This window comes from Helianthus annuus, chromosome 6, assembly GCF_002127325.2.
Source record: "Helianthus annuus cultivar XRQ/B chromosome 6, HanXRQr2.0-SUNRISE, whole genome shotgun sequence".
Classification (NCBI taxonomy): Eukaryota; Viridiplantae; Streptophyta; class Magnoliopsida; order Asterales; family Asteraceae; genus Helianthus; species Helianthus annuus.
Genome location: NC_035438.2, coordinates 11,585,444 through 11,601,554, shown reverse-complemented (window position 1 = coordinate 11,601,554; position 16,111 = coordinate 11,585,444). Strand labels below are relative to the sequence as shown.

Sequence of the window (16,111 nt, the reverse complement as noted above, 5' to 3'; positions counted from 1 at the left end):
GTATGTCTCGCATAGGACTATAGATGTGGTTTAGGTCTCGTATAGGCCTATACAGCCATACAGGTGTTGTATCATATCCTGTACTTGTTATTTTTATTTATTTAAGACAGAAAACTTATTTTGAGCCTATACGCCCCGTATAGCCCTATACGAGGCATATACGAGGCAAAGGGTGTCTAAATAGGCAGATAGGGTGTGTGGATAGTTTGAGCCTAAATAAATCCCAATTGACCAAAATAGTTTGGCAACACTAAAATTATCAACAATAGCTTAATCGACATCCTTTACGAGTATAAGAAGCAAGTTTAGTATGAAACTAATATTTCATACCTAATGACTGGGTACTCCCACAACATTAGAAGTCCAAAAAAGTAAAAGGAATGAAATTTTACATAAATGTTCCACTAGCATTCAATTAAACTAATACATTGACCAAAGCATCTACTTGACTACACCTGAACTGATGCATTGGGAAAGAGGGGGAAAGTTGATTTTGGTGACAAGAAAACATAGGACAAGAGTGAAATTGGAAGCTAAACCAGAGGAAGGAGCATCAAGTTTGATTGGATTTTCATTAAAGTAATAAAGTGCATGCAACTCAAATTGCAACTATATGTGCGTCATTATTATCATATACATCAGATGAAAATACAAAGAAGCAAAATCAGGAAGTTGGTTGTCCAAAAGTATGCAACAAATTACTGAACAAAGTTTGTTTGTTGATGGATTTAGTACTAGTTGGTCTTGATAAGATAAGTTGGGAAACAAGAAGTTGAAGGAGGTTCTTCAAAGGTCCCTCTTTTCACAAATCTCCCTTTCATTCTTGGCCTTTTCTCTGCATTTAGTTTTCTCACTTCATACCTTATCTTCTTCGAAAATAAGCGTGATCTTCTTTTCTCTCTATACCTTGAGACTCTTGCTTCTCTTCCTCCACCACATCTCCCAACACCTCCATATGACGGATTGGTATTCCACGCACATTGCGACCCCTAAAACATTACTTCTTGATTAAATAAAGACTAATAGATTGATAAACAAATGGATAGATAGATATAGATAAAGGGTGAGAACCATGAAATCAGGCCAGTAACCATCCGAGTTGAGTTCTGGGCGGATTCCGTTTGTCCAAGGAGAGCCTTGGTCACCCCAAGTATTGATCACATCTTCATAATTTATCCGCAAAATCATGCTTGATGTTCTCACCTTCTTTTCATTACATTGATCGCTTAACACCGTCATTGTATGCTCCCTCTCGATACCTGCCACCACTTTCATCTCCTCTTCTTTGATCATCATTGTGGACTCATAATCAAAGTCCCAATCTAGTGTTTCCCTAGTTGCATCAAAATCAAAACCTAAAATTTCTTCCACTTCTTTATCTTCAACTTTCACTTTATTTTCATCAAAGCAAGTTTCTATATTTTTAGTATCATCTTCTTCTTTATAGTTGTTAGTTAACCCCAAATCTTCAATCTTACATGATGTATTATCAAACTCCTTTCCTAAGAAGCTTTCAACATCGGCAGCAAATTCCATGAGCTCCAAATTATCATCTGTTGGATGACCAAACCCATGAAGATCATCCAAATGACATGTTTGATCTTCTTGGTTGTTATCCACCATAAAAGGCAAGCTCCTACCTATTTCATTAGATTCATTGCATAATTCAGTTTCAAAAGCATCAAAGACCGGAACACAATACAAAAGACGTTGTTGTTGTTCTACTTCTTCATCATCATCGAGCAATGATGCATCTGAACTACCTATCTCAGGAACTAAAGAAACTGAAGAGTTTATTGTGGTCTTCTTTCCTTCTACCTTGAAAGAGGATTTAGCCCGTTTTCGTGGAGTGCGCGCACGACGAGTGAACCCCTGGTGCCAGGTTGGTTCAGGTTCACCTGAACCAAAAGGTTTAGAGGGTCCAGTCTGGAGAAGGACCCTCTCATGCTGACCACCGAAATGGTTAGCCCCGTGTATGGAGGCATCACAACTTTGACAAAGGAAAGCGTCGTCAGCAGCACAATACCATCGAGCCTGCTTTCTTACGCAACGGTCACATGCCCTTACCATTTTGCCACCAACAGAATTCGCGGGTTTCTTTCCCTCAATCATGAGGGTTTGATCTTGCAAAGGAGTTGAACCAAAAAGAGAGCAAAATGAACAAAGAATGAAAAAAAAGTAAGAGAAGTTATAGAGCTTGATTTGACTTATGAGTACTAAAATAGTAAAATGTCATAGTGTGGTGCATGGGCTTTGTGGCATTGCAAATATATACCAGACCACTGGTCATTAGAATTATTGTTGTGTTGGTCCCCAAAAGTCACGGTTTGTGATTACCCAAGCTCGAGTGGTTTTGGTGGGGTTCAGTGTGAGCTGAGAAGGAAATACGGAGAGTAGGGTTTCTCATTTGTGGACCCATGACTCGGTCTTATCAGATTGCTGATTCGTTGAGTTATTAGGGTTATCTGGACATTGGTGTTTGATTGGTGAAGCTTCTCTCTAGTGGATTTTTATGGGTCCATGTTCATGTACAACAACACATTTTTGCTAATGTAATTTGTTACCAAGAAACCTACCCGACAGTTTTTCTTTGATGTATTTTTATATAATATGACATAAATAACATAAAACAAATGTGTGAGTAAGTTATATGATAATTTTAGTATTTTATGAAGAAACCGAGTATGTAAATAGTGTTCACATATTTTATTTTTACTATCTACTGGTCTGTTTTAATATGTATGACTTGTTAGAGTTCAATATAATTTATTACAATAATTTAATTAATATGACTTATTAGGGGAGGGGGGTGGTCACTAGTGATAGAATTCTATCACTCCCAATATCCAATCAACTCATGCCATGTCATCACCAAATTTTCTATCACTAGTGATAGAATTGCAGTGGGGGTGGTATCACTAGTGATGGGATTCCAATGTACAAGTATTAATACACAATGTACAAGTCATACACATTCATTCATCAATATGTTCAACCCGTGATAATATCAACGCGTCAAAACTATCACTCGTGATATGGGTGGTGGCGGCGGTGTTAGTGATACATCAACGAGTGATGGGGAGTCCATAACGGACCGCCCTCTCCCCCCTTAGCATCTAATATAACTTGTACAATCTATATTGCGGATTAGAATCCAACTTAATTACAATGTTTTCGATCACGTGATGTTTTAGTGTCTTGCCATTAGTGGGCGTGGAAGATGCTCCACGCCAGGTAAACCAGCCCTGGGTGGCCTGGAGGGTGGCATGGGGGAGGGGGCGGGAGGTTTTTAACCAGCGTGGAGAGGCTTGTGGGGTGTGACGTGCGGATGTTGATTGTCTTTGGCGTTATATTATAATGTTTTGTTTTTAAGATTAATACATTTCTTTAATTTTTTATATATAAAATAAATGCAAAGCGTGTGTCACGTGTTGAATAATGTGTCGAATAACGCCACCGTGCATATTAATCAGATGATTGAAAAGAAATGAAGAGAATAAACTTTGATCGATTTATAAACAAATAGTCTAGACACACTCGATCACAAGATGTATGAAGCTCTCAAGATCATGAAGCCTTTGCGTACTCTCTTGTCTCTCACTCTCATATTTGTCTCTCACTCTCATATTCACATATGTATGCATCTTTTTTCTCTTATATGTGTAGTCTCTTGTCTCTCACTCTCATATTCACATATGTTTGCCTCCATATATGTGTATGTGCGTGCATGTATGTATGCATTTAATTTTGATATCTTTGAGCCCTCAATTCGAGCAAAGTTGGATTTATCAAGAAACTTGTTGCTTTAAATATGGGGTGCTTATCTTTGGTTTAGATATAGTAGAAATATGTGGGTTTGTATATTTAACGCTATTGTTTTAGCTAACGGGCTATTTGTTTTAGCTCTTAATAGTTCAACCTAAGGGTTGTTAGTTTTAGCTCTAAATGGGTTTTTAAGAGTTCAAACCTATTACTCGTTTAATACTTAATGATTCAGACTGTTTGTTTCGCGAGCAGATATCTGAATGGTTCAGACATATGTCTCTGAATGGTTAAACCTTATATGGAGTCTAAATGGTTAAGACCTCTTATCTGATTTGGTCAGACATTTGTTTCTGAATGATTAAGCATTATACTGGTTCTAAATGGTTCAAACTTCTTACTGGCCCAATACTTAATGGTTTAGACCTCTTACTGGTTCAACACCTAGGAGCTGTTTGTTTACCTCTTAATGAAGCTCTTAATGGTTCAGACATCTTATTGGTTCAGCACTTAATGGTTCAGACTGTTTGTTTCACGAGCAGATGCCTGAATGGTTCAGACATTTGCCTTTGAATGGTTAAGCATTATACAGAGTCTGAATGGTTAAAACCTCTAATCTGAATTGGTCAGACATTTGCCTTTGAACGGTTAAGCATTATACAGGTTCTTAATGGTTCAGACCTCTTACTAGTTTAGCACGTAATGGTTTAGACCTTTTATTAGTTAAACACTTAACCATTCAGATGTTGTCAAACAGCCCCTTACACATTCAGAAGTTGTCAAACATCCCCTAAGTGTTTATAAAATGTGGGTTTGATTTCACTGACACAAACCTTCCGATGTTGAGGCGTATCGTGACAGCATATCTACAATGTTTAAACTATGTTATTCAATTTTCTTTTTAAATCAATTGTAGTGTTGAAGCCTTCTTCATATCAACTTGAAAGGGTAGCTTAGACCATCCGCTTCTAGATCAACTTCGAAATACAAAAGTTAGCAAAGATTGTCTATGACTACGCTAACAAACACATGGTAACGTACTAACATAATAACATTTACAAAATTAACAACTTAGTTATACCTCCACTTACCACCGAGCCTTCTGTTCGAGTGGTAGCCCTATGACTTTCCAAATGGGAAGTAAAGTCATGGGTTGGAGTCTCACATTGGAAAAATTTTGTTCCAGCTTAAGCCAAGGGGTTTTTCTAGTTGTGGGTTTTCTCCTGGGAGGGTGGCTGGGTAATCCATTTGCAGTTTGGTTTTCGTCGTATGTTTGTAGGCTAGCATGTATGTCCTACTAGGGAAACAATCGAGAAATATATTGTGAACATAGCATAACCGCACAATCACGAAACTTATAATAAATCACTGTGAAAGGTAAAATAAACTTAAAATTCAACTAAAAGCGTATAAAAAAGTTCAGAAAAGTATAAAATGACATGAAAGGTATTTTTATATGGTTTGTTTGATTAGAAACTTTATTATTCCAATTGAAAACATTCATGGTACTAAATCGGAAGTGCTCTAGCACTACCCGGTGACTTTCTTTAGGGAAGATTCTCGATTGGAGTCTTACTCGTGACAAAATGGTATGCACGAGCCATGGGTTTTATTACAGTGGACCTTCGGGCGGTAGATTTCCTCTGGAATTGGTGACAGGCCAGGTCACGAGTGTTGTCTGCAATCGTGGGCATGGATGGTGTTTTTGCCTATGGGTGTGTTCATGTGGCCGTGCTTTGTTAGAAGTAAAAAGATCATGTTGGGACCCAATTCTATGCAACATCAAAACCAAATATGAAGAAATCTTTAACCAGAATCCAAACCAGGGGCGGACTGAAGTGTTGCCCAAGGTGGGCGGGCGCACCTCCAGGAAAAAAAAAAATTAGTGTTAAGTTCCGTCGAAAATCTTGTTCGCACCCCTTGAAATTTTGCGTCCGCACCCCTTGAAATTTTGCGTCCGCACCCCTTGGATTTTTTTTGTCCGCACCCCTTAGGTAAAAAGTGTTATCCATTTATATTTTAAAAAATTTTTTAGTAAACTCTTATTTTTTAAAAAACACTACCTAAATTATATAACTTTTAAAACCTAAATAACTAAACTCAAATACCCAATACCTTTAACTAGCCCACTACTAAGTCTTAGCCCAATAAACAAACCCAACAAATCAACAATATTTCATACTAAAATAAAATAAACAAGCCCAAAACCCTTACGTATTCTCTCCCGCTCTCTATCATCCCTACACGCACGCCAGCGATCAGAACATCAACGACAACAACAGCCGCATACCACCGTAATCAGCCATCATACCACCGCCGATCGAACACGGGTAATTTTGTTTGTTATTTTTGATGATTTTTGGTTGATTTTTTGGTGGGGTGGGACAGAACCGGTAGCCACCGGAAGTGATTTTTTGATAGCAGGAGACATGTGCTTCTTGTTAGTGGTGATATTTTATTTTGTGGTGGGTTATATATTTATGTTTTGTTAGTGATAATGGTGATATTTTGTCTTTTAATGGTGTATATGATGTTTAGATGATTTTTAGTGTGATTTACATTATGATTTCTAGTGTTTGAATACTTGATACATTATGTAACATGTTATGGAGCCATGAACTTATAGATCAATTTGTTTGTGATAGCCGATAGGAACCATGAGTAGGGACGTTATGGCGCGATTTCTCAAGAGGAAAGTTGATATATCTTCCGAATTCGTTGATGTGGATACTCTTCCTTCGGATGCTTATAATCGCAAGCCGATTGAATCATATAACGTGAATCAACGAGATGAGATTAGAAGGGCATATCTACTAAGAGGACCATATCAACCATTTAGTTTGATGTTCTTTTGTTTTACATGACCCGACCCGACTCGAACCGACCCGATACGAACCAATTTTTTTACTTATATACCTCGGAGCCTAAAATTTTTAAAAATGTTCCGCACCCCCATGAAAAAATTCCTGGGTCCGCCACTGATCCAAACCAAATATGAAAGTGGAAGTCCAACCCATAAACCAGTTATATAAAGAAATGATCATTCATATTATATTTTATGTATAAAAAATTTTGAAAAAATGTACCAGCTTAGAAGTGTAGGAAGTAAAATTGGTCAAGTTGTTTAAATGGTTTTACTAGAAAAAGGTGAAACTCAGAAACTGTTAATATGAAGCCTAGTTCAAATACAAAAACATAAATCTAAAGTAGAGTGTATTGGTTTTGACCGACCGGTTAAACTGGTGGTAGAAGATTGGTATATCTATTTCGGCTGACCTCCAGCATCCGGCCTCGGACAAGCCGGGTTAGACCACAAACCGTTAAGCTTGTTGGGACAAGATTTAAGAAGCTTACATGCCCAATCAATTTATGACTTGCGTCGCATGAACGTCAAGGCATTAAAACATCAAGCGACGTGAGATGAGTTTGACATAGGATATTAATAAGTAAGAGCCAAGCGTTTAGCGTTTTGTGTCAAACCGGCTAAATCAGAAGCCAGCTACAAGACCAGATTAGTCCGGCTAGACTGCCCTACAACAAATCATCGGACAATTTTAACAAACCCAACCGATTCACTGTCCAATCCTATTCGATTTCTAAAACATTGGTCGAGACTCGACAACCACTCCTGCACCCATACTTCACAAATCATTCAATTTTAACTTACTCCAGGGTGTTACAGGTACAGGCCAAATTTTGCCCATCCGTGGTCCTCTTTTTTAAGGTTGTTTTCATCCACATTAATGGCTTATACCCTTCTGTTATCTTTCTCCACTTAAAGCACTGGTGGACGCGAAACCTTTAAACTGCATAGCCTCAAAATGTCACTGCCCACGGCCCCACTTTGGTACGACTTCCAAACGTTCTTCCACGTACACACACATAAAGAGCAAAACAACAACTTAAGCCAAGACAAAACCAACATTCTCTCAACATAAACCATAATTCTGAATTGTTCTTTTCGAACAATGTTTTTGGCTGCAATGGTATAAAATGTGACACGGTATGGCTAGATTTTGTATTTAAAGAAAAGCCGAAACGATCTTGTCTGTGTTTATACACCCCACCTTGCATACCTTTTAAGTGTGAGTAATAACTGTAGGGGTGTGAAACGGGTCATGTTCACGGGTTGTGGGTCAAACCCAAAAATGATTCAACCAAAACTTATACTAATAGTTATATGGACCAAAGAGCAATGGAGCCGGTTCCATGGTCTAGAGGTACAAAATACACAAACATTCTCACAACATAGGCTTTTCAATATCAGACTGTAATAGGAACAAAAACAATAAACTAGAAAGCAGAAGAATGAGAGGTTATGTGTATGTACTTCACTTGCCACAGTTGAAGCCGCCACAGACCGATAGAACTATGATGAGAATCAAGGCGATGATGATTCCAAGAACTATAAGTTTTATCTTCATGTTCTGCAGCCACATTTTTCTCCTCATTTGCGTGCCTTGTGTCCTAAAATCTTGTGCCTGCAACACATTCATTGTCAATATGTTTAAAAACGTTTACTTAGGAATGAGTTCATACAAGTAATTTTTATCTCTAGACGTTCAAAACGGTTAAAGTTAAACAAGTCAAACTCAGCAAAGTGTATTATTATTTATGCCGCTGGGCTTTGTATTGCTCGTATGGGCCTATTTCTCATAGTTCCTTAGCTAGCCCATGAGTGGTTTATATTCGTTAATAAATAAAGTTTACAAGAGCATTCTCCTCTTTACCCAGAAAAAAAAAATCACTTACTCCGTCACAACACTGTTTAAGAACTCACAAAATAACGAAAGTAACCATTCAATGATTAAGATTATCAAATAAAGGTATCTTGTATATCATATCAGTGCTATCTCAATAATAAACTATGATTACCACAAGATAACATTGTTTTGAATTAGAACCTTGTAATAAGGCCATGTGTAGAAATGTGTAGAAAGCCCCTTTGGGGGCGTTATGCGACAAGTGGCAAAATGCGTAAGAGAGGGGCTTTATGGGGCTTTATATCACAAGAGGGTGTAGTGGTAAGGGGGTTATATAACCCCTTCAATTATACATACATATGTATGTATATATATGTGTGTGAGTGGGGGGAAAGACTGTGCAGATGTTCACGCCGCAAAGATGATAACGGGAGCAAGGATTTCAACCCCCATAGCGCCCCCCGTAATGATGTTGGGCGGCGCTATGGGGCGCCATAGCCTCCCAACCCGTGATATACCGCCCATTACACAAGGGCTAAAGAGAAAAGATGTCAGTTACATTTTACAACCGTCTTGGAAAAGAAATTACATCGTTATTCAAAAGGAAGTATTTAGCCTTTTATCCAAAAGATGAGAACATCACAAAACTGTAGGATACAAGTTTTGATTTGAAGCATATAGCATTGCTATAAATCTTGTTATATGGGAAACAAGTATCGGTGTAGATGTTTTTCTGAATGTTTGACATATTTACGATCACAGTTATAATCATGAATGGAAATTACTTGTCAGCGTTATTGAGCTTTAAAAAAAAGGCTCCCGCTATTCCCACACCGCTAAAATCTTATTTTCACACCCCTACACGTATACGGCCCCGTATAGAGTTATACGGGCCGTATAACTAATTGTTGCACAAAAATATGTCATGTATACGAGCCGTACAACATCATACGACCCGTATAGAATGTTATACGACCCGTATAATGTTATACGACTCGTATAGAATGTTATACGACCTAATATTTTCTCCATCTATATGAGCCGTATAACATCATACGAGCTAATATTTGTCATGTCATATTATTCTATACGTGGCCGTATAATGTTATACGGGCACGTATACAGGGTGTGAAATTAAGATTTTGGGGTGTAGCTTTATTAGGACCCTAAAAAAATCTGGATTTGAAGCATGTAGATTCCTATGAGAACTTTTTTTCATAAAACAGTTGTTTTTGCATTATACTCGTATTTTCAAGCATATTGTTACAAAGAATTAATATCTTATACTTCAGAAAACTCTATAAAAGGACATATAATCAAAATTAGTTCTGAACATTAAGCAAAATTGTACACATTAAACTAGCTGTTAACATGATATGTCAATATGCATACACTTTCCCGATTAAGGTAGACAAAAACAAACGGAATAGCAATCAAGTAGTTTATGAATCCTGGTGCACCATGGTTGAATTATGTAAATACATATGAAGTTAGCAAAGCAAATGTATACAGCTCCATGGAACGATATAAAGACGCCTATACACATACTGATTTGATGAGGTTAAAATTAAAGTGTAGACTAAATTAACGAAAAGAAGATGTCCCATACTATTAACGCCCAACATAGCTCGAAGCAGATAAAGTAGTAGATATTGTTAACAATTTATGTTTAGTTTAAAGTCAAGCTTGTGTACTAGCAGTCTAACCTATAGCTACTATCCCAATAAGATTTGAATTCACTTACCTGAGAACGAAGATTTTCAGTTTTATCCACAAGAAGCTCTATCTTCTCGCCACGATCTAAAACCTATAGATATTCAAACAATTATAATATCAGAATATAGCCAACATTTGTACTTAAAAGCTTTCATGTCCTATTAATTACTGGAAGGTGTGTGTGTGTGTGTGTGTATGTATGACGGTTTAACTTACACACCCAAAAAGGATTACCTTTTCAATGTTCTCCATCATCACACCTTTGACTTCTGAAACTTGGGCCTTGACCTTTGAAAGCTTGCTAATTTCTTCAGGATGATCCACACAATACTGCATCTGCTCCTTCAGCTTAGATCTGGAAATGGTAAACTTAACCGTAAACATGTAACTAATCTAGAAAATTTGTACAAATATTGAAACTAAATGAAGAACTAGATTACGCGAATTCTTTGTTCAGACTATTGGCTATAGCTGTAGCAGCTTTCCCACCACCGTATTTCTTGTTAAAGTCATCCTTGATTCGCTCAAGAAAAGCCATTGGAACTTGTCTGCCAACAGATTCAGCAGCCACAACACAGTATGCTTCAAGATTCAAAAGCAAACAAATCATCATCATACTCAGTAAATCCCACCAATAGCAAACCTAAGGTAGGGTCTGAGGAGGCCGGAGGGTAAGATGTAGACAGCCTTGCCTCCTTGGTTTTAAATTGCGTGATGCGCTCCGATGCGTTTAGTCCAAAAACTTGATGCGTGTTGCGTGATGCGTGATGCGCGATGCGAGCGCATCACGTATGTGATGCGTTCATTATAAAAAATAGTTAAAAATTATTTATACATAAAAACTTATAAAAACATACTTAAAGTAAAACAACTGACGTAATTAGAAGGTAAGAGTTGTGTTTTTTGGTTCAAATCAAACATACTAAGATGTTAATTATGGAAAAAACCGAACATAGTTCATAAAATCTGGAAAAAAGCATAAGAAACAATGTTGCGTGCATCAGAGTGCATTATGCGATGAGCGCATTATGCAAAATGCGCGCAATATTCTCGCATCACGTAAACGCATCGCATCAGCTGTTGCGATGCGCTCTCATTAGCGCATCACGCATTATGCGCGCATAATGCGCGCAGTTTAAAACCAAGCTTGCCTCTACCCTGTAGGAATAGAGAGGCTGCTTCCAGTGAGACCCCCGGCTCGATAAAATTCATCTCCTCCTTATATATAATTTCTATATGTATTTCTATACAAAGAATATATTTGAAGTCCTTCGTACTAAGGTCTAAGGTAAAGAATCTTTATAAGATTACAACAAATTTGCTATTTTAACTAGATCTTACATTTCAAGGTATGCAAAATAAACTGATTTACATCTTAAGTAACAGATATAACGGTTCAGAATCATGAATGTCTGCCTACAACGGTCATATCACGATTCAAGTGTCGAATCCATATAACATGATGAACACTTTCAGTACAATATACAAATATTTACTTATAATATGAAGTTATTGTATCAAAGACCATTGCAAAAGAGACAGCAGAGTAGCAGATGTGGTTACACCCTCTAATTATTACAATTAACAAAAGCAATCAGCAAATTTAGCATAAAAATCATAAGTTAAACATACAAAAAGCTCACTAATCAAAGTTTAATAATTACAACATTACACATAGTAAAGCATATATCACTAAAAAGTCTATATCACTAATCTATTTCCAACATTTAGGCATATTAATATAAAAATATGTAACATCCACATCCACGTATGTCAGAAATCACTAACAAACTTTCCATTCAAAGATCACTAAACACAAAAAAAAAAAAAAAAAAAAAAAAAAAAAAAAAACTAGAATCATCATCAAATCTACAAACAGGATCTGTAACGGACAATCAAAAGATAAAAAGTTCATAAATGCTTACTGAAGCCATCTTCAACAAGATAATTAAAGGTGTGACCATCGCAATTGTAGGTAAACTTATTGTTCGTTGTAGGAAGCTTCTGGAGACACTGAGAAGCAATAGAAGTGAAATTGCCGGTGAACTCTGTGTACTCAGCAAGAATCACGGTGCCTCTGGACACAAAGCTGTAGATCAACGACTGTTGCCCCATGATTATGATTGCAAAGGAGTTGATTGATCTACAAAACCCTAGCGGCCAATCTGATCTGATTTGCTTGTTAAAAGGGTAAAGTGTAAAGGGGATTTGGGTTTTCGAAATGGTGGGGTTTAGGCTCCATTTAATTGCAAGTTATGATGATGCCATCGGTTTGCAACTAGACATGAGTCATGACCCAAAGGAATAGTAAAATTAAAAATTGACATTTTTGTTTATGTTTGTACTAGTTTTTTTGTTTTTCCGTGTGTTGCGACGATGCCGTACGCAACGTGATAAGTTATAGACTACAGTTTGCCTAACTCATTTCTGAATTTACTTTAAAATGTAGAGTAATCTGATTCATACCATTGATTGAAAATGTATCATATTTGACCTGACTTGTTTACAAACAAAATTTACATGTCAAACGTAGATCAACTTAAAACGTACATAAAATAAACACGTATATGGCACCGCGACGTGATAAAGTATAGAATACAATTGAGCCCGTCGTATCTGAACTAAATTTACGTCGAATGTATAGTAACTCAAATTTATATCGTTGAATGAAATGACCCAATTTTATTTCCAAACATTTACGTCAAAATTTACATAAAAATAAAACAATTTATAATTGATCTGATTTGTTTGCAAACTAAAATTACATTAAAACGTAAACGAACTCGAATTTATATCGTCACGTATATAAAAATAAAAATGTAAGAAATAATTTTAGGGTAAGCTAGAAACTTAACGGGTTAAAATCACACTTGTTCTTATAAACAGTACATAGTGGACCACGTCTTTCTCTTTTTTCAAACTCATAGGAAAAACTAAAACCTGGTGGTTACCATAGCCGTCGGTTTACGACATGAGCATATTAATTGTTGTTTTAAGCCCATGACATTATAGCTTAGTGGCATCTTGTAGATGGGATAAGGCTTATGAACTATTAGGTTCTGAGTTCAATTCCCACAAGGGGGTTTGCCTAGAGGAGATGAATATGATCGGGTGATTCTGCTAATGATACGATGATACTCTAGTAGTTCGTCGGCGATTCAAATTTACCATTCAAATTTGTTGTTTTAAATACGATCAAAATGACTATGATTTTATTTTAGTAACCTACACATACGAACTATCGTAATATCGTATTTGACTTTATTGTTTTATATATATTTTAAAACTAAAAAGAAGCCGTTACAAATATAACTTTATGTAGGGAGTATATGTTCCAATAACTAGGTTAGTATCCCGTGTAATACACGGGTTAAATAAATGTAATTTATACATCAAATAATAAAAAAATATGTCTTGAAAAACCTCTTATATTAAACGGGTTGAACAAAATTATATAAACAAATTAATAAAACAATATATATTTAAAAATCTCGTTTATTACATGGGTTGCAAACTGTAATTTTATATATTACATAATAAAAAAATTATATCTTTAAGAACCCTGTGTATTGTACGGGTTGAATAAATTTAATTATATATATTAAATAACGAAAAAGTTACATTTTTAAGAACCTCGTGTATTGTATTGCTTGAGCACATGTAATTTTATATACCAATTAATAAAAAGTTATATCTTGTTATATCTTTATAAACCATGTGTATTATACGGATTAAATAAATCTAATTTTATATACCACATAATAAAAAAAATTATATTTTTAAAAACCCGGTGTATTACACGAGTTGCATAAATGTAACTTTGTATAGTATAGATAAAAATATTATATCTTTAGAAACCTTATTTATTACACGGGTTGAATGCATCTAATAAAAAATTATATCTTTAAAAGAACTAACGGATATACTCGATATATGATGGATCGGGGGATTGCGGTGATGGTTCTTATAAATGTCGCGTAAACATAGTCAATACCGTATTTGAGCTGAGAGTAGAACACGAAAATAAAAGTATAGAACCAATAAACATTGATTAATGTTTTTTTACCCCTTATAAACATTTTTGAAATAGTTTTTACCCTTAACCACTTTAGTTTAATAAAATAAATAAATCATTTACATTATATTAATTTATATTACGGATACCAGTATTTGAAACATTCCTTATAAGTTATAACACACCAATAATAATCACAAATAAAAAACATTTACGGGCAATTGAAAACGCACCTTAACAAAATAAATGAAGGGCATCCATTGAGGTATAGCTTCTTTTGCCTTCTCTATCAAGATAACAATTATAAGCTACAGATATTAGCACATCTATTTCCAATTTAACCCTGCATAATAAATAAACCAACAATCAGAATCAGAATATTATTGAAATATTAAAATGAAAGCGTGCCATTCCATAAAAACATTAGATTTCAGGATAATTATTTTGAAATCTAATAAATATTTTAAAATTTTATATTATCTTCTATATAAATTGTTTAAATTTATATTAAATTTAATTTTACAATTATCTTTTAATTAATCTTAATTATCTATAATTAATTAAGAGAGGGCTCCAATGAATGACATGTGTCCCCCAATTGATTTCTTTTATTATATAGTATAGATTTGGGAGTGTTTGGCATTTCTTTTAACTTACAACTTATTAACTTTTTATAAGCCATAAGGTTAGAAATTTTAATTTCCCATTTTCTCCTTTTCAAACCATAAGACTCCTTCTCAACCCTTATTCAAACACTATCAAAATGACTTATTAACCTTTTATAAGCCAATAAATTAAAAGTAGTTCCAAAATAAGCTAACCCAAACACCCACCGGATAAGCAGATCATAAACTTTACCTCATTTTCACTTTGCTACTTCCCTATTTCTTTCCATCATCATCTCATTCTCCCCAATTCCCCTAAATAAAAACCTAAAATTCCCAAACTACCCTCCTAATATCACCCGAGCGTTGTATCCTTTGTCACTCGTATAGTAGTACCCGTCTCTTGCCTACTATCTTTTGAGCTCTAATCGTGGATTTCATAAAACAAAATTTCTTCACCGAGATTGTCGATGGTGTCAAGAATTGTGGTAAAGGGTGTAGGTGGAGAACGGTGAAAACAAAATCAAGTATCTAGTGCTTTACACCATTAATAAAAAGAAAAAAAAAAGGTAAGGTGGACCGATAGTAATATGCCATGTGGCGGTGCATATGTCAAAGTTAGGGGTAAAATGGTCGGTGGCAAAAGCCACCAACCTTTTGTTTTAAGGTTATATAAATTCAATTTCACTCTCATTGTTTTTTACTTTTTGCGTTTAAAGTTGACGAGTTTTGTGCTTAATGTTTTCAAATTTTACATGTTATGTTCTTTGATACTAACTCAATTTAATTTAAACGTTAAATGAGATCATGTGCATGTTACATTAGGATAGTTTCGCCTTTTCCATCACCATCTCCATTTTCCACTAGATTAAATCAACATAAACCCTAAATTTTCACTTTACCTCCCCCCACCCGATTGCCACCATCACCATTGTCCACAAGAAAATTACATGTGCCATCCGCTGTCGCCGGGACATTCAAATCAAACAGAAGAAATACTCTTTGAAACAAAGAAGAAACGATATCTCCAATATCACGCATGTGAACTGTAGTTATGTCGATCAAGATCCGACGATCGCCGATCCAGATCAGATTGATGAAGTGATGTAAAATTTTGTTCGAATATATAAACTCGATTATATTATATTATATATATATATATATATATATATATATATATTATGTATATTATGTTAACATAACTCTATTATACTTATGTATATGTGTGTGTATCGATTATGTATGGGGACACGTCGGATTAAGACATATCGGTTCAAATGGTGGTTAATCCCGCCAAAAGTAACCGTCGG

General features: G+C 35.5%; 2 protein-coding genes across 2 annotated transcripts; both read right to left on the bottom strand.

The window, feature by feature from the left end:
* Positions 1-546: 546 nt before the first annotated feature.
* On the bottom strand, positions 547-2,345 carry LOC110864716 (zinc finger protein CONSTANS-LIKE 16). The gene is made up of 2 exons (XM_022113833.2): positions 1,072-2,345; positions 547-989 (listed from the first exon to the last, which is right to left on the bottom strand). Exons 1-2 carry the CDS (start codon positions 2,110-2,112, stop codon positions 735-737), a joined length of 1,296 nt encoding a protein of 431 aa, XP_021969525.1. The 5' UTR covers positions 2,113-2,345; the 3' UTR covers positions 547-734.
* Positions 2,346-7,883: 5,538 nt separating this feature from the next.
* On the bottom strand, positions 7,884-12,456 carry LOC110864717 (vesicle-associated membrane protein 722). Its single transcript, XM_022113834.2, has 5 exons — positions 12,107-12,456; positions 10,622-10,763; positions 10,416-10,536; positions 10,210-10,272; positions 7,884-8,243 (listed from the first exon to the last, which is right to left on the bottom strand). The coding sequence occupies exons 1-5, from the start codon at positions 12,294-12,296 to the stop codon at positions 8,094-8,096; spliced, it is 666 nt and encodes a 221-aa protein (XP_021969526.1). The 5' UTR covers positions 12,297-12,456; the 3' UTR covers positions 7,884-8,093.
* Between the last annotated feature and the right edge of the window lie 3,655 nt (positions 12,457-16,111).

Coding starts and splice junctions, on each gene's coding strand:
- LOC110864716 (XM_022113833.2), bottom strand. CDS start 2,112: ATGATTGAGGGAAAGAAACCCGCGAATTCTGTTGGTGGCAAAATGGTA. Junction 990..1,071: donor GTTACTGGCCTGATTTCATG/GTTCTCACCCTT, acceptor GTAATGTTTTAG/GGGTCGCAATGTGCGTGGAA.
- LOC110864717 (XM_022113834.2), bottom strand. CDS start 12,296: ATGGGGCAACAGTCGTTGATCTACAGCTTTGTGTCCAGAGGCACCGTG. Junction 10,764..12,106: donor TCTTGTTGAAGATGGCTTCA/GTAAGCATTTAT, acceptor TGAATCTTGAAG/CATACTGTGTTGTGGCTGCT. Junction 10,273..10,415: donor TGATGGAGAACATTGAAAAG/GTAATCCTTTTT, acceptor GAATATCTATAG/GTTTTAGATCGTGGCGAGAA.